The sequence below is a fragment of the Notechis scutatus genome, chromosome 1 (genome assembly GCF_049901735.1).
Source record: "Notechis scutatus isolate UNSWTSFEM ecotype Mainland chromosome 1, rNotScu1.2, whole genome shotgun sequence".
Lineage (NCBI taxonomy): Eukaryota > Metazoa > Chordata > Lepidosauria > Squamata > Elapidae > Notechis > Notechis scutatus.
In genome coordinates, this window is record NC_142009.1 from 94,763,822 (window position 1) to 94,789,997 (window position 26,176).

A 26,176-nucleotide genomic window follows, 5' to 3' on the forward strand; every position below is an offset into this window, starting at 1 on the left:
TATTTATTAGATTTATATCTCACATTTCGTCCAAGAATTCAAGGCAGCATACATGACGTTTGACCTGTAATTCTTGACTTTCAAGAAGTTAAAACTAGAATAAAGGTATCCTTGACTTACAACAGTTTATTTAGTGATTGTTCAAAGTTATGATACTGAAAAAAAAATGACTTATGACCATTTTTCACACGATCATTACATCCCCATGGTCATGTGATCAAAATACAGACACTTGGCAACTGACTCACATGATGGTTGCAGTGTGCCTGGGTCATGTGAACACCTTTTGTGACCTTCTGACCAGACAAGTCAATGGGTAAGCCAGACTCACTTAACAACCATGTTACTAACTTAACAACTGCAGTGATTTACTTAACTGTGGTAAGAAAGGTCCTAAAATGGGGCAAAATTCACTTAACAGCTTTCTCACTTAGCAACAGACATTTTGGACTCAATTGTTGTAAATCGAGGACTACCTATATGTTACAAAGGTGTAAACAAAACTGGGAAGTCTTTTCTATTAGAATATAGTGTGATCTAGTTCTCCCTACTGATTAAACTTCTTCAAAGGTAATGTAAATTTGTTTTTCTAAGAAAAGGTAGTATACAGTATTCAAGCTCATTGCTTGGTTGAAGTAGGTTCATCTAAGTTTATCTTGTTGCCTTTGTTACAAGAGGATATTGATATTCCTTTTAAGATTTCTGTTAATAGTGAGGCAGTATTGTATATTTTCTATAATTTGTACTGGTTTATAACTTAATAGGAAATAATCCTGTTGAACTTGTTGCTATTAATTATGTGATGTGCTGTACAAATATTTAATACAATTTACAGAATAGTTTTATATAACTATATCTGTCAGGTTCCAAGTAATACAATCATCATAAAATTCAGACTTGACAATATCTTAGAATATAATAAATATAATACCAATTACAAAAGTAATTTATTATTCATTTGGATTATTTATATACAATACTTCCAAAATTTCTCAAAACTTATATTTGTTTTGTTTATAGTCTTGGCAAACACGGCCCCTTATGTGAGGCCACAGAGAAGCAGATTTCACATTAGAGATATAGGTACAAAACTTTGTGAACTTGAAACATTGAACTGCTTCAGATAAGATTGGACCAAGTTGCTCTAAAGTTGAACTCAGGACAAGACATTTCACCTAAATACCATAAATCCATGCTTCTACTGTGACATCTGATTACCTACTATTTTTTATTAGCTATTTGCTATTTCTGCTACCTTGGGAATAAATTATAACGTATGGGCCAAATGTTTTTGCCACATCGTACTTTCTTCAGTGAGTGGACTTAATAACTACCTATTTATATGGGTAAACTTGAATTACTTTTCATTTCGTTTAAATAAATTATTGATATTGAATATAACAAAGATTCACCCAATCAATCTCTTCCCATTAATCAAGTTATTTTAAAATAGAGTTAAAACAAAAATGTGACTTTAAATATTAATATTCTTGCTCATAGATTTTGCGTCAACTCATTCATTGGTCACTTGTCATAGTCTCTTCAAATAGTTTTAAGCACATCTCCTTTGCTTCAAATTAGGGACTTAGGTGCCTAACTTCTAATAGGTTGTGTGCTACAAAAGTAAGTGGTCTAACATAATCATGTATTATTTTGGAATTGATAAGCAAATGTGAACCTTGGTATTCTAATTTGAAGTCTACTGCTGAGTTATCCTATTTCAAGTCTACCCTTCTGTTTCCATGGTAGTGTTCTGCCAGCTAGAATAACATTCCACATTGGATATAATTGTTCTTGATATCTAGAGAATCCACCTGGAGAAGATTTAGGCTATGGATGGATCAAAGTGGAAGAGATGTCTTGCTATGTAACTGGAAATTCACACTTTGCATTGCTTGAAGTAACTTCTAAGGAAAGATAATTGAGAGATCTGTTACCAGTTATCTTTATATAAGCACAAAGCAATGTTAGGGATTTTTAAAAATATATATAATTTGAAGTAGATTGAACCTGATTTTCAGGAAACCTAGTAGTACGCCTGCAATCTAACCTTTGCCTTTTCATATGTATTCCAAATGGCAGCATCATACTTGTCAGCATAGTGCTGTATGATCAGAAAGCTGTTCTTTTGTTTCCTGTTGATGGTTTGTTTCCTTTGTCTTGCGTAAGTAGTTTTTTTTTAAACACTTGAGATATGCTACTAACATATTGTGATTTTTTTTCTTTATTCAGCAAATGTTGAAACTGATGACAGTGCACATTTATGGAATGCATAGATGTAAGCTGCTATGTATTTAAATAAGCTGGTTATGGATTACAGTTTGTGCTTGCATTAGAAAAATCAAAAGTAGAGAAACTGAGAAACAGTTTCTGGGATTTTTCTTTTCTCTTGCACTCTCCTGTGCTATCTGGAAAATATACTTTGGTGCATTGTGATACTTTTGGAACAATGTTTATGAGTTGTCTGTGGGGCTGCCAGGAAGGGGGAGCTAGCTTTCTACTCTTATTGGTGTCTTATTGGTGTTTTTTCATAACTCCTGACAGATGGATGTCTAATTGCTTTAACATATTCAGAGAATCAGAGCCCATGACTAGCTATTGGATTCTATTGAAAGCAACTGTTCTATTTTTCTCAACTGGTACAAAATATTTGTATTTGTTTTGTCATAAAATTGAAGTGTTTTATTGCAGGTATGAAATAAAATGAACCTTGAAATCTAGTGTTTTGTCAAAGCTGTGTAGCATAAAGGAACTGCATTCTTGTGTATGCACAAAAATGAGCAAAGTTTCAACCACAATTAGTGGAGCAAGTCATCATGGTTTACATGATACACAAATCACAGTAGCTGCGCTTTCGCAACATGCTTTCTCAAAGAAAACTATGTTGTGATGTAGCATAAATTTCTAGTCTGTCAGGTTGGCCCATTCAAAAACAAGATGGTAACTAACTTCACAAAAGTTTACTATCTTTCACTGAATTTGAAATATAGGTAGTCCTCAACTTATAACCATAATTGAGCCCAAAATTTATGTTGCTGAGATATTTGATAGTGATTTTTGCCTGATTTTGGGACCTTTCTTGCCACAGTTGTTAAGTGCATTACTGCAGTTGTTAATGAGTAACATGGTTGTTAAATGAATCTGGCATTTCTGTTGACTTTGCTTGTCAGAAGATCACAAAAGAGCATGACCCTGGGATATTGCAACCATCAAAAATATGATCATGGAAATGATACAGTGGTTGTTAAATGTGAAAAATGGTCATAAGTCACTTTCTTCAGTGCCATTGTCTTTGAATAGTCACTAAATGAATGTAAGTCAAGAACTACCTGTAGTTTTATATTGTATGTGTAGGTTAAGTACTAAATGTGTTCAAATGCTAAGAGTTGCATGTTTATCAGTTCTATAGCAATATGAATAACGGAATCTGTTTGCCCATTTATTTATTTTGCAGTTTTATTCAAATTTTAACGGAAAACAATCCCTAAGTGGAAGATTTTACAATGTAAAAAGAAAAATTCAAATACAAATTTACAAGTGTTCCTTTACATATTTATTAGTAGTAGATTGCAGTACATTCGTTTTTAATAGAAATGTTTAGTAAGCAGTCTGAATGACAATGATAATATTGAGTAAGGAATGTAAACAAATGTAAAGCACTTATGGAGTGGCATATAAGTATAAGTGCTATTGCTATTATGTCTCTCTGAATAGCTTTTTTGCTATTGGTAGTGAGTGACCAATCTTGAAAAAGTTCCATGAAGTTGTATTTTGATCAAAGAAAAATAAGCACATGATTGAACAGGCTTTACTGAAAGTAATTTATCAGGGCATTTATCTTACCAAAATTTCAGAGATTTATTTTGTTTAGATACAGCAGAAACATGGACGTAGGTGCTTAGATTTTCAAATTTTTTCACCAGTGCTTAAGAAAACATAATGTTCATGAGATTGCAAAAATTTCTTGGAGAAATTTGATTTGCTTTATATGTATCTTTACATTTGTAGTGTGATAGTGTTATAAATTAAATGAACACTTGAAAATGGTCAGATACAAAGTTCATAGTAATATTGCTTCAAATTTAAGGAAACCAATATTCTAACATTGATAACATTTTTCTTCTTTTGTTTATCTTAAGTAAATTGTTCTTGGAGAAGTGGAAGTGTAATATTTAACATATGTAATTAGCAGTTTTAACACACTTGAGAATAAAATTGAAGATGTAGTCCAACCGTTCTTGATATTAAGAAATGGAAGCGTAACTCGAAACGTATTAAGACTTAAACTTTAAAATGAAATATTCATTTCTGGAATAACTTTATATGAAAATGTGAACAGACTAATAGTTAAAGTTAATAGCATCTTAAATTAGTTTATGATCTAGCATTTCAACTGGTAGTTTCATTTTAATTTTAATCTTGGAGTCCTAGTGGACATTTCACTTAAATTTGAGCCAATAGTGTACTACAGCTGCCATCACAGTTCTAGCCTGCATTAACAGAGGGATAGAATCAAGATCACCTGAAGTGTTAATACCACTTTATAATACCCTGAGAAGACAGTTGAATATTGCACCCAGTTTTGGTTGCCATGATATAAAAAAAGATGTTGAAACTCTAGAAGGAGTGCAGAGAACAACAAAAATGATTAGGGGACTGGAGTTTAAAACAATATGAAGAATGGTTGCAGGAATTGGGTATTTCTAGTTTAATCACAAGGCTGTTGGTTCTGTCGACAGAAGAAAGCAATGAATTGGTAACAGGTGACAAGGCAGAATGTCTTGTCTTATAATTTATAGCTATCTTTTCTTAAGAAGAAAACTAGGTGGCCATTATTATGTCTCTAGTGAAAGGTGGGGGGGAATTGCAACTTAGCATGATCAAAGAAAGATTAAAAATACTTAGCTAATTCAAATGAATTCAAGTCTCCCAAGCCAGGTTACATATATCCTAAGATTCTGAAAGAATTAACAGAGGTTAAAACAGAACTAGCCTCTGTGATGCCATGGTGCTGCAATGGTTACAATGCAGCATAGCAAGCTAATTCTGCTGACTGCCAGCAGTTCAATTCTCACCGGCTCAAGGTTGACTCAGTCTTCCATCTTCAGAGGTTGGTAAAATGAGGATCCAGATTGTTGGGGGCAATATGTTGACTCTGTAAACCACTTAGAGAGGGCTATAAAGCATTGTGAAGCAGTATATAAGTCTAAATGCTACTACTAGTGTTATGTGTACTGGTTAAGAACTCATGGAGAACTGACAAAATTCCAAGAGACTAGAGGAGAACAAATCTTCACATGTGCAAAAAAACAGAAGGGATAGAAAATTGCAGACCTGTCAGTTTGATTTCTGTGCTGTGCAAGATTTTTGAGCAGATTAAGGAGCATGTTAATAAACACTTGGACAGTAATGCAGAAATCAACAATAGCCAATATGGCTGGTCATAAATAAGTAATGCTGGACTGTTACAGGCTATCTCCCATTTGACAGAATTGATAATTTAATTGATTTGGGGGAGTGATGTGGACATATTTATTTCCTAGGCTTATATGCTGCTCCAATTCTGAAGAAATCTGTTTGGCTAACACTTCTATAAGAATGTTAAAATCCAAATAGACACCGAGGAACAATCCAGCATCAGGCCAAATTCTATAATGGAGACCAATTACTTCCAGAACTTTCTTGATAACTGCCCTAAAACCCAATAGCATGGGATTTGAGGTACATTGCTCCAATGAATGAGAGCTGCATGGAGAATACATGGCCCCTTATTAGTCTTTAAGAGAAGCGACCTGGAGGGAAACTGTCATTTTTAATTTTATTGGGCCTGTAGAGGGTGACAACCATCACTTTCAATTATATCCAGAAACAGTTCGTGATGTAAAGATGTAAATGCTCCTACCACAACACCAGTAGCTGAATTCTTGACCATTTGAAGTTTCTGGATACTCTTAAAAGGCAATCATACTCTTAAAAGGCAATAACTTGCTATGTGTGAGTTAATTAAAACATAACTGGAAACAAGGGCCTAAAATCCAAGAATGGTCATTATCGATGCCTTAGCCACATCTGCTACTTGCTCTTCAAGCATGAGCTGTGAGTTGGAAAACTCTCAAATTACTTTTACCTCATGAGGAAATGTGATCCAGAAGCAAGGATTATCTCTGGAACTGGAATGTTTTCTACGCCCACAGTCATTCTGTTTTCTGGAATTAAACCTGATAGTGTTCTTCCTCACCCAGATCAGACTTTAGAGTTAGAGCTTTCATTGGATCTCCTATTCAGCCTGGAATTGAGATGTACAAATAAATATTATGAATGTAGTGTTGAAACCTGGCTATCTTCCACCACCCCCACCCCCGAATCTCAGGCCGTTGCTTCAACGAGAAAAGTTATCTTCAAAGTTGAATAGGAGGAATGAGGGTTTTAAGAACTGTGACATCTCAATCCGAATATCATTAGAGCATGACCTCTTCACCCAAATTACCATTGACTGGGATCTCCCTGTTAGGAAGAAATAGAAACATTGGAAATCAATACTTCCCATTTCCAACTCCTAAAATCTGTTCAGGGGGATGCCATGAACAGTGAAACCAAAAGCCACAGGCATTCAATAGGATTAGGAGAATACTAGTGTCATTATCTCATGCCTATTACACATCATCAACAAGAGTGATCAGTGTGATTTCAGCATCCGATCTAGACCTGAATCCTGACTAAAAAGTGATTACATACATTTCCTCCACAACTGAATCTATAGTTCTCAACCTTCATAACAACCTTATCTAAAAAGAGGAGATCTCAGACATGAACATAATTACTTAGTAAGTTATATATTGTATTTTGAATTCAGTAAACCATCCAGTGAAGTCTAGAGATAATCCATTAATAAAATCATAAAATATGGGTTAGATGATAAAACTATTAGACAGATTCATTATTGGGTGAATGATTGAATCCAGAGAGCCTTCATAAATTTCTCATATTGTATAGGAAATATGGGCAACAGATAGATAATAATTTCCTTTTCTTCAGGCAAGGAGAAGGGGAAAATTATTTTCTCTGAATAGCACCTGATCAGAGATGGAAGTTTCTGCCTATCTTGCAAGGCCCTAAATGTTATTGAAAGCTAAGTTCAGAAGAGTTCCCATTTTTCAGCAACACTGAGACATCCTCTGAGAAATTTCATCCCTTTTCTATAGTCAAGATTTAAAATAGCCTTCATGTAAACTGTTTGGTGCAATGTGATCTTAGGAGGTCTTTTGGTTAAAAAAAAAGTGAGTTTCTGTACTCATAAATTTACTTCATACAATACTGCACTTAAAGTTAAAGTAATTTTCAAGCACATTCCCAAGAAATGTGTTTGCTGTTTTGGTAGATTAATAAGAAAACCTGACCAGTATTCCTCAGCTGGTTTAGTATTGGAACAGCAAGTACTTTTTCAGTTTAAAATTCGGTTTTATATATTTCTTTTAAAAATACACTGATCCATTGAAAACATCAAGAAAATATCAGATATCTTACCCACTGGCAACTGATGATGTTGTCCTGCATTTGCATGTAGATATTTAACAGAAATAGAAAAAAGTACTGATCTCTGTGGCACCTCATAGATGAAGGACGAAGGATGATCAATACTAATTGGTGTTGTACTGTATGCGTTCTATGTATCATTTAACTAAATATTCAGTAGTTCAAATTGTCTGCAGGAAGGAAGAGAACTAGCCAACACCAATTAGTGTTGGTGTAGGAAGGAAGAGAACTAGCACAATACAGTTGTACCCATTCCCAATCCCTTGTACCAACCTAGAAGGTTACCCTGGTTAATGGTATTGAAATCCACCAAGAGATCAAGTAGAGCCAGAATGGATACACTACCCCCATTCTTCTCCTGCCAGAAATCATCCAAAAGTGCAATCATTGCCATTTCTGTCCCATATCCGGGCCTGAAACCTGATTGGAAGGGGTCCATATTATCCACTTAATCAAGGATCTGTTGAAGCTGCTGTACAACCTTCCCTAAAAAAAGAAGGTTGGACATCACTTAGTATAGTGGGAGCCAGTGATAACTTCTTGTGGAGGGAGCGACCCCTCCTTGAGCAGGCATCTAATGAGCAGATGGCCAAGCTTGTTGTCATAAGGGCATGTTCATGTTCAGCAGATTCAAAATGTTCTCAAAAAAAGAGAACAAGATTGTCCCCAGGTACCTCCTTCATAGCTGCACAAAGGCTGCCATCTAACTGGGAATGAATTTGAGCTATTTTGTCCAACAGATGCTCTGAAATTTCTTCTGTATAGCCATGCAGATGAATCTCTAGGTACCCCTTACCTAGAAGAGCTCAAGTCACCTGGAACATGATTGCCAGGCAGCAATCCTCAAACACAGTAAGGATGGAAAAGTAATGGTGCTTTGCCACACTTATAGCACCTAGCTATACCTTAAGAGTGGCTGTCACCGGTGTTTGTTCAAGTTTATCCTTCATTGACCTCCAGCAGTAGTCTAGGTATTTATTATCCTATTTCATCTCTCTCGGCTCTTCCACAAACCACAGAGAGTGACAGGTTCCATAGGAAGGAAGAGATTGCATGCACCTGATCAAAAACCGTAACAGCCTTCTCATTACAAGTGATGACTAAGGCCTCAGTCATACTATGCAGCAGACTAGCAAGAACAATGCTAGCTCTCTTGAGAACTCTTCAACGTCTATCAGTCACCAGGGGTTTAATTTTATGGTTGCCAGGACATAATGTGACCATGATAAAGGAGCTAGAGGGAGCTTCCCCAACTCCAGATCATGTTGCCTTTGCTCCAAGAAGAGGACCAAATCAGGTATATGACCATTGATCCATGTGAGACACTGGATGACCTGGGATAGGCCTATATCTGTCATGATGGATATGAACTCCTTAGCCACTTCAGGCTCTACTTTCGGGGAAATCTTCCAGGACTATAAGATGTAGAATTGCACTGCCAACCCTGATACGCAGTTGGGGAACTCAAATGAAGAGACAGCCACACAGCAGAGAGGTTGGTACAGTAGCAATACTATATATAATTATAAATATTACCTATTAACTTCAGAAACTTTTAGAAATAATATATATATTTCCATATAACAAACAGGCAATTTTTGTCATAGTTTTTTCCTGATAAAAAAATATCTTCCCATATCTCAAAAACATCCTTTAGATTATTTGAAAATGTAACAGATGGGTTGATTTTTCTTCATTGCAGTGTAGTAAAGCAGCTTACACCATTAATCTAAGGATAAAATTCTCTGCTTCCTATTCTGTGTTATATAAACGTTCTTGTTGTAATCAGCATATAAACCACAATTCTTTAAATCTTTTTCTTATTGTCTTCCAAATTTTCAACAAAGTAATTCTGGGTTTATTTTGATTTTCTAACTGATCATTTTATCTACTTCTGTAAATACTAAATCGCAGCAGATTTTAATCTGTAGGCATATCCACTGTTTTAGATATCAAATATACATACATACATACATACATACATACATACATACATACATACATACATACATACATATCTATCTATATCTATATCTATATCTATATCTATCTATCTATCTATCTATCTATCTATCTATCTATCTATCTATCTATCTATCTATCTATCTATCTATCTATCTATCTATCTATCCTATCTATATGGTATCAGCGTGCATTCCATTTCTTGAAAACATGTATTTTTCCATATTGTACTGTATGCGTTCTATATATCATTTAACTAAATATTCAGTAGTTCAAATTGTCTGCAGCATTTGGAGTGTTCATTTCTTTATATGGGCCATGCTTTTCTTTTGGCTTGTTAAAGGATTGACAATAATATTTGGAAAAAGAGCCAAATATTAATATGGATAATTATTTGAGGGGTGGACAACAAAACAATTTAACTAGGTTATTTCATATTTTTAATGTAATTTTTTTCTCTAGCATAGAAATCATTTTTCGATAAAATAGTATTTGTTGTAGCAGTTTGAGACACAATAAAATATCCCCCATGTATGATATAAACTTTAATACTTTCAACTAATTTAGAATAGTTGTTTTTATTTTTTTATTTTTATATTTTTACTGTGGAAATATTAAAGTTTATACCACACATGGGGGATGTTTTAAAACGGGGGTGCTTAAATCCAGCCCTCAGAGCCGACCTGGAAATATCAGGGGACCGGCCCGCGGTGCTCTGGCAGCTAAAATGGGTCCTGTATACCCCCCACCTTGTTTTCACCCTCCATGGCCTGCAGCACTGCTGGCTGAAACCCGGGCTGAAAAATGGGGCCCAAAACAGGTCAAAGATGGGCCCAAAACAGGCCAAAAATGGCCCCAAAGCAGCCTGAAAAACAGGCCAAAAACATGCTGGAGGAGACCAGGGAAACATGCAAGGGGGCCACATGTGGACCCCCACGTGCTATTTGAGTTGGCAGGGTGCTGCAGGAGGCATCTATCATGTCCCCCCATCTCCCACCACCACCACCGGCCCACAGAGAACTACAATGCTAATCTGGCCCTTGAAGAAATCCAGTTTGACACCCCTTTTAAAATGTACATAATCACAATCCTCCAAAATAAAAATGGATGCAACAAGCTACCTACCACATCCTCTTCAGGAAAACTCCATCTCGAGTAGCTTGTAATGTAGAATGTTACAAGAAATGGGGCAAACCTTTATTTGTTCATTTATCATATTTATAAAGCCACCCATCTCACTAACAGCAACTCTATTAGAATATATAATAGTGACTCTGTAAGGGTATACAACATCGAATAAAATCACAGATACATAAAACAATCATAAAAATATTTTTAAAATATCTTTGTTAAAAGAATATATTATAAAAAATTAATATAAACCACTAACCTTAAGACTACTCCACAGAGAGTTGACTCCAAATGAAAACCATTCTCTTTTCAGATTTCCAACCCAGGGAGGGGACCAACACACTTTGGAGCAAATGGCCTTCAGGTCTCCTCTATGCCTTTCCCCTCTTCCTATCATTCCGGCAGTCATTCGGAAGATGTTGGAGGAAAGGGCGGAGCTCATAGTCCTGGCATTGGCCCAGGAGACCCTGGTTTGCCGATCTGGTGAATCTGTCTGTAGCCCAGCCGTGGAGGATCCCGGCCAACAATATCTCTCTCCATCAAGGAGCCTTATTCCACCCGGACCCTCAGTGGTTCTGCTTAGCCATTTGGTGCTTGAGCGGCAATCTCTGAGGGATTCTAATCTCCCTGACAGGATGATAGAGACCATCCAGGCCTCCTGTAGGCCTTCTACTACTCGCATCTATGATGCTACCTGGAGGGTCTTCAGCACTTGGTGTTCACATTCAGCCTGAGATCCCATTTCAGTGTCTGTTGCAGATGTGTTAATTTTCCTTTCAAGATGGGCTGGATCAGGGGCTCACACCTAACACCTTCTACCGTCAGGTGGCGGCTCTGTCATCGATGTTGTCCTGGGACAATTATTCATCATCCTTCAGTTCGCAGGTTTTTGAAGGGGGCTTCTAATCTACGACCCCCTGTAGTTCACAGGTATCCCACCTGGGACCTCCCTAAAGTGTTGCAGGCCCTTATGGGAACCCCGTTTGAACCTCTCAGATCTCTTATCACTTCAGTTTATGACCATCAAGGCAGTTTTTCTAGTGGCCATTACATCGGCCAGGAGAGTATCGGAACTTGCAGCACTCTCAGTTATGCAGGATCTGTGCATTTTCCATGAGAACAAGGTGGTTCTAAGACTACATTTGTTCCTTAAGTGAATTCTTGGTTTCATCAAGACATAGTGTTACCAGATTTCTGCCCCAAACCATTCCATGATTTGGAACACAAATGGCATATGTTGGATGTAAGGTGAGCCCTTTGTATCTACATCAAACGTACTGTGGCCTTTCGGAAGTCCGAAACTATGTTCATATCTTTCCATCCTAATTCCTTGGGGAACAAGGCTTCATCATCTACCATAGGTAGATGTATCAGGGCATGTATCTCCAAGGCCTACCAGACTTTGTCCCTGTTGGTGCCCAAGAATCTAACAGCCCACTCCACTAGAAGTGCTGCTACTTCCGCTGCCTGGTCTACCCAGGCCTCTCTTGAGGAAATCTGCAGGGCAGCTACCTGGGCATCTCCTTCGCCATTTATACAGCACTATCACCAGGATTCCTTTGCTTCTGCTGATGCCGCGTTGTCTGACTGTGGGACAACCTTCTGTAGTATCCTTCTTCCAGAGTGAGTGGACCAGACAATGGCCCTCACGTGGACATGCAGGCTTTGGTATATCCCATTCCTGGACTCTTGGCGCAGCGTGGATGAGAATGTGTATGATTACCTGAGAGCGCTCTTTCTATCAATGCTGCAAGAGAGTCCAGCCCCACCCTTGTGTGTCTGGTCTTGGTGGGGGGGGTGAATTAATTTCACTGTTTATCTTCCAGAGACATGTTACGCCTGTCAAGCATCTTTGCCTAAAAGCTGGGGAGCCAGCTAGGGGCTGGCTTTTTATATAGTGGCAGACGCAACTCTATGACATCAGGGAGGAGTCATATCCCATTCCTGGACTCTCTTGCAGCGTAGATAGAAAGGGCGTTCTCAGGTAATTATACCAACGCCCATTATTGCACATCCCCCATACGAGTTCAGTTTTAATCTAGTAGTGTGATGAAATTTGCACTTCTCACTTTGAAAAAACATGGTGACCTTTTTTTACTCTTCTTGTTTTATACCTGAATATAAAGTGTATGTGTACATAAGAGTCACCATAAATCAAACTATGAAGTACCTTTCTAGTCCTATCTCATGTTAAACATAACAGATTGTTCTTGACCCTTTTGGTCAGAATTTTAATTCACCACTACAGCCTCTTCTGAGCTTAAGTGTGACCTTACATTCTTTCTGCCTTTTTGCCTTGCAGCTGTGCTGGCCAACAGCCATGCTGGCTAGCTGTCATGGGAGTTGTAGTAGAGCAAGGGAAGGAAACAGATTGGGAAACATTGCAAATTTGAACTAAATTTGAAGAATGTTAAAATCCTTCAAAAGTTATGCTTTAGAAGATACAGGAGCTTTTGGCTTCTGGAGAAAGGGGGAGGTTAAGCATTTAAACACATGCAGAGAGATAGAGCAACACCATAGAGCTGCACCATATTTTTAGTTTTTCATATTTTAGGAATTAATATTTACTGCAATGGTGGGAAGAAGTCTGTGGCCCTCCAAATGTTGTAGTTTCAACTCTTAGTATCTCTAATCCAATCTTTCTCAACCTCGGCAATTTGAAGATGTGTGGACTTGAGAATTCTGGGGATGAAGATCCACACATCTTTAAGTTGATGAGGTTGAGAAAGATTGCTCTAAATGCTCATTGTGCTGTAGACAATTAGGGTTTGGCTAACTACCATTTACAGGATAATACCATTTATAGAACTAAAAGTTTCTCATTCCTGTGGGATGGTGTGTAGATTTATGAATAGTATACATAGTCATTAACTTTTTCTTGTGGGTATGGAAAAGATCTAATTTAGTAGAAATTATGTTTACTAAATGTTTTGTGTAACAAAATCTCAAATCTATTAGGATCTATAGATAATATTTTGGATTATCCATAGATAATATCCATAGAAAAGGGGTGCGGTGGTTCAGTAGCTAAGATACTGAGCTTGTCGATCAGAAAGGTCGGCAGTTCAGCGGTTTAAATCCCTATTGCAGCGTAACGAAGTGAGCTCCCGTTACTTGTCCCAGTTTCTGCCAACCTAGCAGTTCAAAAGCATGTAAAAATGCAAGTAGAAAAATAGGGACCACTTTGGTGGGAAGGTAATAGTGTGCCTTTGTCATTTAGTCATGCCGGCCACATGACCACGGAGATGTCTTTGGACAGTGATGGTTCTTCGGGTTTGTTATGGAGATGAGTACCGCCCCCTAGAGCTGGAAACAACTAGCATGTGTGTGTGAGGGGAATCTTTACCATAGATCCATATTTTGAGATTTTAATAAGTCTCTTTACTGCCTTTTAGATGAGATTGTTAGTTTCCATAGCCATCAATATTAGCCTTTATGTTGACCTTCTAGACTTTATTCTCTGACTCGAGTTAAGGTATCTTACTTGACAGTTTATAGTTAACAAGTCTAAAGCTTTGTTAACTTTTTTTAACTTAATTATTTTATTACCTGTCCAGGTAACATAAATTTATTGTGAAGACATAAATAACATAGCTAACTTATATTTAATATCTTTTCTTTTTAAGGAAATGTCCTAGAAAATATGAAAGTAAACACTTTTTTTCAGTTGTCCTCCCTCCTTTGTACTGCATCCAACATGCCAATTCCTCTCATTCTTTACAGTTATGTTTTTATTCAGAATAATTAGCTGGTAAAGAAGCTTATGACAACAGGTTTAACACATCATTTAGGCTAGGATAAAATGGACGTAATGATCAGATGCATCTTTGTTTTGTTTTAGTACTTGTTACAATATATATTTTAAAAATTTTCTATTATTTTCTTTTAATGTGTTTGAGAAATTGTTTTATATGCATTTATCTTATAAATACAGAACTTGTGTTTTGTTCTATGCAACAGTCGGTGAACTGATACCTTACTTTTGTAAAATTCCTGAAATCATTTCAATGAATTAGCCATAATTAATGCAATTGTCTTTCAAAAAGATTAAAAATATGTATGGTATGCTACTGTTCCTATAGGAGAAAATTGTAGAGGAGGCAGTATTGTTCTCACTTAGCACAATTCATTAAACTAGCACAGATTTAAAAACCAAAGCACAAGAGAATTTTTAATATCATTGGTTAGATTTGATTTCTGTGATAATCATTCACTTAAAGAGAGTTGCTTAATGTTTATGGACCAAATCAATAATACCAGGGGTGGGATGCTTCTGGTTCTGCCCGGCTCTATAGAACCGGCAGCTCTGGAGAGCAGCAGACACCGAACCGGTTCTGTGCCTGCTGCTGTTTGGCCCACCCGCCCGCCCGGGCTCTTACCTGTCCTTTATTTCCTGCTTTTTCAACCTCAGCTGCTTTGCGCGGCATAGCTGAGGTTGAAAAAGCAGTAAAAAAGTGCTTTTTGAAATGCTGTGCACCCGTGCGCAGCGCTTATCACTTTTCCCGGTGGCTCAGCCAATAGTGTAGTACATGCACATGCAGATACCAAACCGGTAGTAATGCCGGTTGAATCCCACCCCTGAATAATATCAGAAAGGCTTGTCTGCTCATGGCTCCATTTTGTATTGGTTGGTGACAACAGAATGTATAATGAAAGTCTATAGTATATTGCTGTTCTAGTAATATTTAAACAACAGTTCTGGGTTCCATAAAGCTGCATTTCTAATTTAAAAACATCTCTTGTGTATGGTTCCATTCAGGACATACAAAGCTTATCGTACATATAACATTGCAATACTTTAGTAAGTTATAAATTTGGTTTTAGTCAATTTTGTCATATGAAAAAAGCAAGACCAAGGATCTCAATCTAAATGAGAACAGATAGTCCTCGACTTATACCACAATTTAGCCAAAAATTTATGTTGCTAAGTGAGACATTTGTTAAGAGATGTTTGCCTCATTTTTCTTGTAGTTGTTAAGTTAGTAACATGGTTGTTAAGTGAATCTGGCTTTACTTATCAGAAGGTCACAAAAGGAGATCATATAACCCCTGGACACTGCAACTGTCATAAATATGAGCCAGTTGCCAAGCATCTGAATTTTGATCACATGACTACAGGGATGCAGCAACAGTCATAGGTGCGAAAAAAGGCAGTAAGACACTTTTTTTCAATGCTTTTGTAACTTCAAATGGTCACTGAATGAATTGTTGTAAGTTGAAGACTACCTCCAATGTAGATTAAATGGCAGTTCCTGAGAAATTAGACAAGAATCTTATTTTAATCTTTATATTCTCTTATTTTGTTACAATTCTGGTTTGTGATTTATTTTAAACGGTTGAAGATCTGTGTTATTTATCATTTCAAAAATATATTAACAATTCTTAAGTACTCAAGAATTTTGATAGGCTTTATCTGAATCATTTTTGGCCCTCTGCCTTTGTCATACTGAAATTCTATTTGTTTTCCAATTTATCCCTTTCTCCAGGAAACACTCAAATTCATAAATCATTCTGTTAGATTTGTAATTAACACCTCAGATTATCCAACTGTAGCAAATCAAAATTTTCCAGGCCACCAGCAAAGGCTTGCTAAAGGCAATAGAATTGTGTACTCATTCTCCTTATTTACTGAGAATTTGTCTGTTGTGACAAATCTGAACTACAAAGAAACTTAATGTTGCCTCATGAAAATAGCTGTGGAATCTGGCATGAGGAAAATACCAGAGCAAATGGGTGTGATGAGTCATTTCCCATTTCTTTCTGACCTTAAGTTCATTCAGTTCACTGATGTTTTTAGTTTTTCCCTCAGTCACTATTTCTGTTTGTCAATTTATACTCAGAGGTAATCAGGGACATGTTGGGATTTGCTCAACTGTAACACAGTTGCATTGCATATGTTTATTTGTATGCGTAGCATATACAACTTCAGCTCATATACATATTTTTCTTGGTCTGTTCTTGCTTTGGACATAGGCTTTCCCTTTACTCTGGAAATTATGATTATTGTATCCATTCCTATTCTGCAAATTGTATCTACCAAAATTAATGGCTGAATTAATTTTTCAAGTAGGAAAATATCACTGAACATGGTAAACTTGTGTTTTTTTTATTGAATAATCAAAATTTGAGACCAATTGTACCTACCAAAGGTACAATATAATATTAGATTTTGTGTTCTTCAAATTTAAATAATGTATTCTAAAATAGTTAATGTATTTGAAGGATTGTTTTCTGACGTAACATTTTTTCAGCAGTTTTTGTGTTTTTAATTATAATTGTCAATTTTACCCAAAATAAAATAATTATTTTGTATATTTTTTTAGGAATTAGTGTGGAGTAAGAGGTTTTTTTTCTATGCCAACTAGACATTAATAATCTGCATTTGAAGATGTTACTTGTATTTTTATATAGCAGAGAGAAATGTATACAGTAGATACTAGATTTCTATGTATGAATAATTACATGGAAAGCACTAAAATATGAAAGTAACAACTTGTCTCATTGTCTTTAAAATTAACATAATTCATTACTGTTAAGTAAAGTACTGTTTTTTCTTCAGAAAAATAAAGTACATTAATTTTTTAAAAATGTTTCATTCCACATTATTGTCTCTTTGAAAAGATATTTTATCTTGGAAATACGTTTTTTACTTGAATCATTTTACAATAAATAATTCCTTCATTATTATTGTCCACAAGAATTTTCCAGAGTTAGGGAGTTCCTGTGTAGGATGTGAAAATTCATTCTTTTCAGTCTGCTTTTTTCTTTTCACTATGTTGCATAGAGAAATACGATAAAATTTTGCAGTTGTTTCTTTTTCATGTGTTGAATAACTTTATATCATTTATCAAGAAAGGGACCACATGTTTAATTAGGGTCATGATATGTTTTAGAGTAGGGCTTCCCAACCTCTAGTCCATGGACCAGCACCAGGTTGCGGCATGCCAGAAACCGGACCACACAAACAAGCAATGCCCCATCTGTGGGATGCAGGCAGCACACAAAACCACATGCATTCCAGTCCACAGCACCAGTCCCTGGCGCCCATAAAGTTGGGGGCTGCTGTTTTAGAGTGCTGTTTTATATGCAGTTAGATCATACCCACTCACTTTATGTCAGTATTGGTATATAGACAGAGTTGCTTCCCGTAGTTTCAAACTGGATTCTTTCCCAGTTGAAGAAGACAGGAATGAAACCTGAAGCCTTGGCATTCAAAGCAGAAAGAAATTCATCATACCAAGGGACGAAACGGCAATCGTGGACAATTCTATAGATTTACTCTGTCCTATATCATTTTGTGCTACCCTGACCTCTAGGTACAAGGCATGGCAGGGCTGTGGAGCATTGGGTGGCAGGGGAAAATGGGATTTTATGCTGTGATATGAGGCTTGTAGCGGTATTTCTCAGTGGCAGTATGGGGATGAAGTAGAGACCTAGGGGCAGGGGCAGCTAGCTGACTCAACTTCAGCCCCAACCCTACTAAGGAGTGCTGCTGTGCAGAATGGCTAAAAGGACACAGATAAAGGGAAGATAGAGGGAGGAATTGAGGTCCCTGTGTGGTCATTAATGCAGGGAGGTTGCCAAAGGCCCAAATTTTGATCATGTATTGCAGTGGCTGCAATTTCGGAGATCAGTTGTAAATCCCTTCATTCAGCACTGCTGCAACTTAAACAGCCGTTAAATGAATAGTCATAGGTCAAGGATTATCTGTGTGCAATTACTGGATTACCTTGAAGGCCTGGTATAATGTATAATCTCTCTGCAGTTCTGGACATTGTAAAATGTTTACCCCCCACAATCATGTAACTACATTTTGAGGACATAGCAAATGGGTCACCCTTATAACCACAATTTGTGACTTTTTTTAATCTACTTTTTTGTCAGTTTCCAGCAAAAACCCAATTTGAAAGAATGGGTTTACTTAGCTATGCTGTTTGATTAACAATCACATGATTCACTTAATGACTGTGGTAGCCACTGAGATCCTATGGATAGTGCTAGATGCTAGCAGCAAACTGCAGCCTTTAGATATGGGGCCTCTTTTGTTACTGCATGATCTCATCTTCTATCTGTTGGATTGGAAAGTCCCAGACCTTCCAGGCTTATAGGTGATCTCATTTACTAACATCACCACTAGTCTTAAGGATTGGTTGGGAGGATGTATCAATGTACTTGGGGGGTTTCACCCATGTGGGATCTATTCTCCAATCCAGATGCTGCCTTCGTCTTGTAAAAACCCTATAAATGTAATAAACACTGCCCATGCAGTCAGACATCTTGGCACCCTGCACAATGTCTGGTCTTTGAAACCCATCAAATGACCACAATGATTTTCTGAACAGCCACCTTGAAAAATGTCAAAAAAATGCAGTCACTTGGATTCTTTGATTTTATGACTACAACAACTTACAACCGGATTTCAAAAGGCCAGCAGATTGGGGTCATCGTCAGTGGTATTCAGCCGGTTCACATCGGTTCAAGTGAACCGGTAGCAAGGATTTGGCATGGGTTGTCGAACCGGTAGTAAGTTCTGGCTGGCCATGCCCCTGATCCGGTCGCCCGGTCGCTGTTGACTCGCTTGCCCCACCCGCCTGATGCTCACCCCTTAAGGTATTTCTTTTTTCCCCCTCCCAACAATCAGCTGTTCATACGATCAGCTGTGCCAGGATTCCCCTAGCTGTCTTACTGCTTCGCCCAGGAGGATTCCCTGAGGCCCAGGAAGGCAAAAAATGGAGGGAGGGGTGCAGTCCAGGGGAGCCTTCTGGGAGCAAAAACACCGCCCCCAAGAGGCTTGCCTGAGGCCCAGAAGGCCCCCCAAAAATGGGGTGTGTGTATGTGCAAAAAAGCTAAAAAAGCCACGCCCACCCAGTCACATAGCCATGCCCACCAAGCCATGCCCACAGAACCAGTAGTAAAAAGTTTTGAATCCCACCACTGGTCATCGTCAGTTCTCAAGAGAGAATGTTTTAGAGGCCAAGGGCTATGGCAGAGAAGACATGTCTCTGCCAGCCAACTTTCCTTGACTGGCAGACTTGTTGCTTCTAGAAAGACAAGAAGTTAATTCTTTTGAGTTTGCACCTACTGTAGATTAAGAATATTTACATAATTATTTGCTTTGAGTTCTGAGAATAAATTTGTGTACATTTCAGTAACTGAAGTGATCCAAACAGTAGCATATTTGTCTGGTAACCAAACATGCCATAGTTAATTTTTTGTTTGTTCTGTTTCATGTTTTCTTTTGAGATTAGATAAATGGAAACAAGGTTGTCTTATACATATTTATGATAGAACGAAAGGAATAAAAAACATTTTCTATTTTCTGTTAAGGTTGAATTTTCCAGCAAAATTGGGGCTTGCGTAGCACTACTCTTACTCGTTTTAGAGACTGGATTTTCATCTTACAATTGCATCATTTGTAGTATCTAATACTTGCAAACCACTGATTGAATATACTGGTTTGATTTCCCTAAAATTGTATATAACTTATGCTGTGGAAATTAAATAAATCAATATGTCAAAAAACTTTTGAAATAGAATTTTCAGTAATAAGAAAGCATGAATTGATTCCAGTCTGTTGCAAAATAGAAGTGTGTTTTTGACTAATTGTTGAAGTCTATATACAGTTTTAATATGAGTAATGAATGATCAAATTGTTCATCCTAGAATAAATCAAATAGTATAGTTAAAATCATACCTTTTAACTTTGAAATGATATACGCCGTAGTTTAGAGCTTCAAAAAAATGGTATAGTGATACATCAGCATTTTTACTAAAATGTAGTGAATTTTTAAGAAATGGTAAATGCATTGTTAGATCTTATTTTATTCGACATCTGTTATTCTTTCATTAACATCCTTTAGACATAGTCCTTCCACGAAATAGACACCATTACTGACAAAGTTGATATTGTGATTAATAATTTATGGCTCCATTCTTTAAGGATCTTTAATATTTCCAATGTTTTAATATTTTGTGTCATTTTGTAATTTCCAGTATTAACTGCAATAAAATTCAAACTGAAAACGACCCACAATAAATGCCTTTTAGACTTCACTGCTAGTAGAATTCTATGCATGTCTACTTGGAAATGAGTCCCACTGAATTCAGTAAACATTTTTCCTAGTAAGGATGATGATCCAGGTGGAAGAATGAAATATGTTACATAAACAGTATTTGAGAAAATGCATATAGTTAACAGCTTCTAATTATATTTGTAGGGAGTAAAAAACTGATGCATCTAATGACACATATTTGATATTAATCTTTTAAAATGTGAAATACACAGTTACATGTGTATGCTTGGTTAGCTACTTTCTGCATTTTATTATCAACTGTCATTACCTATGCATCATGCAGCATATTTTTTGCATTTTTACCAAAATGATTCAATAACTCAAAATTGAGTTTTTGATACTGTATTTTATCTAGATGCCTATTTTAATTGATTGGAATTACTAAAAAGTCATATGTTTAAAAAATATTCTAAGCAAAAAAAAATAATTGTATTTTTTAGGGCAACAAGTGATAATGACGACTGAAGGTGGTTCAGATAGTGAAGTAAAAGAATCAGAGAATCTGAGGACTAACACAGGAAGTGAAAATGCTGGGGATGCACCAGAAAGTCAAGAAGATCAGAAACAAATAGAACACGGTTCTCCTGTCCTTCCAACTGCAGCTACCCAAAAGAGCCCTAAAAGCTCAGGTGGAAAGGGCATTTCTCGTTTTATCCCCCCCTGGCTTAAGAAACAAAAATCATACAGCATATCAGAACCCAAAGATGAAACTAAGAAAAGAGAGCATCTAGCATCAGAAGAAGAGACAGCAGTGGACGAAGGAGAATGTCATCTTTCAGAAGAAGCTCAATCTAAAGGAAAATTAGAGGACATTTCTGAGAATCTCCAAGAAGCTGAAGTGGGTGGTGATAAAGAAGAAAAACACGTTGAGTCACAGGTACATCCTAGACAGCAAAACAAAACAAACTTTAGGAATCACACTTTAGTGGCCTTGTATTGTTGTGGCTACTGTTATGTTACATTTTCTTTTGTTAATATAAATTAATACCATTCATTCTGAGGAGTATTTTGATTTGGTAGTGAATCATACTGTTCATTTCTGCCTAACCAAATATTAAAATTTTGTTACTTCAGATTCAGCAAAATCTAGCTATTGAAATTTACCTAATTTTTATAAACTAGAATAGAGGTTTTTCTTGTTTGCTGATGATTAAATAAGAAACTTGGGAATTGTAATGGCTCAGCGATTAAAGACACCTGAGTGCCTTGTTCCATGTACCTTCGGCATATAGTCATGCTGGCCACATGACCCTGGAAATGTCTTCAGACAATGCTGGCTCCCTTGGCTAGGAAACAGAGATGAGCACTGCCCCCTAAAGTCAGACATGACTGGACAGGGGAAAGCTTTACCTTTAAATAAGAAACAGTAAGACAAGTAATACTGTGTAATGTTGTGGGTCGTTGGGTAGGTTGATGACAGGTCTCCATTGGTTTATGAAGGCTAGTCTGAAAAAGGTCTGTCCTGAAATCCAAGGATTTTGGCATGGAGTGTTTGCAGTATGAGGCATGCAAAAATCCTGCTTGGATTTCAGAATAGCTCTTTTCCAGCCAACCCCAAGACAAATGGACTCCTTCTTGTTTCTAGCAGCTGGCTGTAAATGCCTCATGCTGCAGATGTTCTTTGCCAAAATTCTCCTTGAATTTTGGGATGGATTTTTTTCAACCATTCCCTAGAAATCAGAGGCAATCCATGCTTCTTATCTGAGAACGTTTCTGCTTAAAAACCCTCAAAATTGCTTAATAACTGCAATTCAATATGCTGAGATTTTGGGCACTGAGTGAAGTAGTCATGTGACATCCTGCTTAATTACTGCTTCTTTCAATGACCAAGATTCCAGTTGTGGCAGTTAAGTGAAAACTACCTGTGTTGCCATCAAGTTGGTGTCACTCTTAGAGACCATGTAGGTAAATTTTCTCCAGGATTTGGTTCGGTAAGTAAAATGCTTTTCAGGGTTTTTTCCCCCAAACGTAACTTTGGGTACATCTTTAAATTTCAAACCCTAACCCTAACCCTAACCCAAACCCAATGAAGTTCATTTCATTTTTCAAATACTATGTTTAACTATGAAAATTTTCAGAAAATCCTCTTCTATAATCAGCACTGTAAAACAGGAAAATAAGGGTTTGGAGTTCAGTATAGCTACTCCCCTATCAGTTTCTTTCTCGTAATGTATTAATATGATTCGGTTTTCCACAACCTTTAATCTGCAAGCCAATTACAACAATGAAAAACATATTCAGGTTGCATCATCCTTGCTTTTTCTCCGTGTAATTCTTTTTGCTCAGCCCTCCCCCTCCCTCCAAAGCCAATTTTGCCCAGTTCAGGTCTTCCTAATTTATATAATTTATTTTTCAAACATATGAAAACAGATGTTAAGTAACTTGCTTAGATGATGCAATATGTACGATAAGCAGAAACATTTGTGGCTCCCTTTATTGTAAAGTCTTTTGCATTCATAGCCTATTTGTGACTGCTTGGAAGCCTGCAGGTACTTGCTGCTTGAAGCAGAATAGACTAGCTGTATAGATAAGGTTTTTTTATTCTTAAAGAAGGAGCTGTATTTACTTGTTTGCATGGAGTATTCAATGATTAGGATTCTGACAAAGATATAGAAATGATGAGGAAAGACAAAATGAAACTAGACTTGTAACTAGATATTATTTTCAAATGAACAAACTTAATTGTGTGTTTCCAGTTGTAATACCTTTGCTTCTGTTTGCCCTCCAACAAAAGAAATAATTTTTTTTCTAATAGTTGGGTAAGCTAAGGTCTCAAAATAGCAGGCTAACTAAGTGTCCTAGAGATTTGTTCTCTTAAGATTGGTAGTCTAAAGGGACAGTTGCTAGGTTGAACATGTATATGAACCAGTATATGAACATAGAAAGTTACATACTTGTCTCAAGCCACAGTAGCCCTGTTTTCAGTTGAAGCTGTTTCAGAGTTCTCAATCTGGACTGTATGTGCACTAGTGAGACACATTTGCATTTCAGAATATCTAGACCTAACTGAGCTCTAGAAAGAAGTCACAGCACCATTTTGTCAAGATATCTTTAGGTTCTTTGTGGCCAGTGTCCTCTACTTTCATGCAGTAGAATCTCAGAATATCTGTCCTGATTCTATCTATATATTTTTTTACTTGCCTGAAGTATGAAAAAAATTGTTTTATCATTAGTGAAGCATGCTTGATGCCTCCTGCAAGTTTTTTCTATAGACAATTTGTATTTTCTCTGAGCAAAATGATAGAGGAAACAGATATATGTATATCTTAATGATTAACTGCTATTGTAATTTGAAATATGCATGTATGCATTTGATTAAATTTAAATTCTGTAACTATAATATTACTGTATGGTAATATACATTTCCTTGCACAGTCTGATAAAGAAGACAAAGAAATTATTTCTGAAGCTACAGAAAACACTGAAGATCGGAAAAGAGAGACAAAAGAGGTGCAAACAAGTGAAGTCAAAGTAGAAAGAGTGCTTCAAAAAACTCCTAAGAAGATCAGGATAGTACAGGCTAAAGTTGTGCTTTTGGATGGCACAGAATACAGTTGTGACCTTGAGGTAAGCTAGTGAGTTTTATTTATTTTTTTCTCTAAGAGGGAGTAAATGTAATACTCTTGTAGAAATGCGGACTAAACCATGTAATGTGTTATATGTTAATAATATACAGCATCCCAATGCAAAGTAGATTTATACACTGCTCAAAAAATAAACACAAAAATAAGACATCCTAAATCTGAATGAATGAAATATTCTTATTAAATACTTTGTTCATTACATAGTTGAATGTGCTGACAACAAACTGACACAAAAATTATCAATGGAAATCAAATTTAGCAATCCATGGAGGTCTGGATTTGGAGTTACACTCAAAATTAAAGTGGAAAAAAACACTACAGGCTGATCCAACTTTGACGTAATGTCCTTAAAACAAGTCAAAATGAGGCTCAGTAGTGTGTGTGGCCTCCACGTGCCTGTATGACCTCCCTACAACTCCTGGGCATGCTCCTGATGAGGTGGCGGATGGTCTCCTGAGGGATCTCCTCCCACACCTGGACTAAAGCATCCCCCAACTCCTGGACAGTGTGTGGTGCAACGTGGTGTTGGTGAATGGAGCGAGACATGATGTCCCAGATGTGCTCAATTGGATTCAGGTCTGGGGAACGGGCGGAGCAGTCCATCGCATCAATGCCTTCGTCTTGCAGGAACTGCTGACACACTCCAGCCACATGAGGTCTAGCATTGTCTTGCATTAGGAGGGCCAACCGCACCAACATATGGTCTCACAAGGGGTCTGAGGATCTCATCTCGGTACCTAATGGCAGTCAGGCTACCTCTGGCGAGCACATAGAGGGCTGTGTGGCCCCCTAAAGAAATGCCACCCCACACCATTACTGACCCACTGCCAAACCGGTCATGCTAGAGGATGTTGCATGCAGCAGAACGTTCTCCAGTGTTTCCAGACCCTGTCACATCTGTCACATGTGCTCAGTGTGAACCTGCTTTCATCTGTGAAGAGCACAGGGCGCCAGTGGTGAATTTGCCAATCTTGGTGTTCTCTGGCAAATGCCAAACGTCCTGCACGGTGTTGGGCTGTAAGCACAACCCCCACCTGTGGAAGTCAGGCCCTCATACCACCCTCATGGAGTCTGTTTTTGACCATTTGAGCAGACACATGCACAACTGTGGCCCACTGGAGGTCATTTTGCAGGGCTCTGGCAGTGCTCCTCCTGTCCCTCCTTGCACAAAGGTGGAGGTAGAAGTCCTGATGCTGGGTTGTTGCCCTCCTCCAGCCTCCTCCATGTCTCCTGATGTACTGGCCTGTCTCCTGGTAGCACCTCCATGCTCTGGACACTACGCTGACAGACATAGCAAACCTTCTTGCCACAGCTCGCATTGATGTGCCATCCTGGATGAGCTGCACTACCTGAGCCACTTGTGTGGGGTGTAGACTCCGTCTCATGCTACCACTAGAGTGAAAGCACCGCCAGCATTCAAAAGTGAACAAACCATCAGCCAGAAAGCATAGGAACTGAGAAGTGGTCTTTGGTCACCACCTGCAGAACCACTCCTTTATTGGGGATGTCTTGCTAACTGCCTATGTTTTCCACCTGTTGTCTATTCCATTTGCACAACAGCATGTGAAATTGATTGTCAATCAGTGTTGCTATCTAAGTGGACAGTTTGATTTCACAGAAGTGTGATTGACTTGGAGTTACATTGTGTTGTTTAAGTGTTCCCTTTATTTTTTTTGAGCAGTGTATAAAATATAAGTACACAGATTTGTATAAAATCATTTCAGTGTTGGGATTTTAATTTTCTGTGTTTTTCCTAATGATCCACAGCATGGGATTTTTCTTTTTAATAGTTGTCAACAATGTTAATTTAACCATCTACTAAAACACCCAAAAGCATTTTTACTGGTACTTACAAACAGTTCAGTCCTCATGTATGAATTTAGGGTTTTTGCC

At 37.4% G+C, this 26,176-nt stretch overlaps 1 protein-coding gene across 43 annotated transcripts in view; it reads left to right on the forward strand.

Annotated features, from left to right (window-relative positions):
* EPB41L2 (erythrocyte membrane protein band 4.1 like 2) overlaps positions 1–26,176 on the forward strand; it is a 119,918-nt gene that overhangs the window by 29,713 nt on the left and 64,029 nt on the right. For all 43 annotated transcript variants that reach the window (XM_087971655.1, XM_087971639.1, XM_087971684.1 and 40 more), the window contains exons 2-3: positions 21,140–21,576; positions 24,075–24,266. In XM_087971655.1, the coding sequence (XP_087827781.1) occupies positions 21,154–21,576; positions 24,075–24,266 (615 nt within the window). In that variant the 5' untranslated portion in view covers positions 21,140–21,153. The remainder of the gene's footprint in view (positions 1–21,139; positions 21,577–24,074; positions 24,267–26,176) is intronic.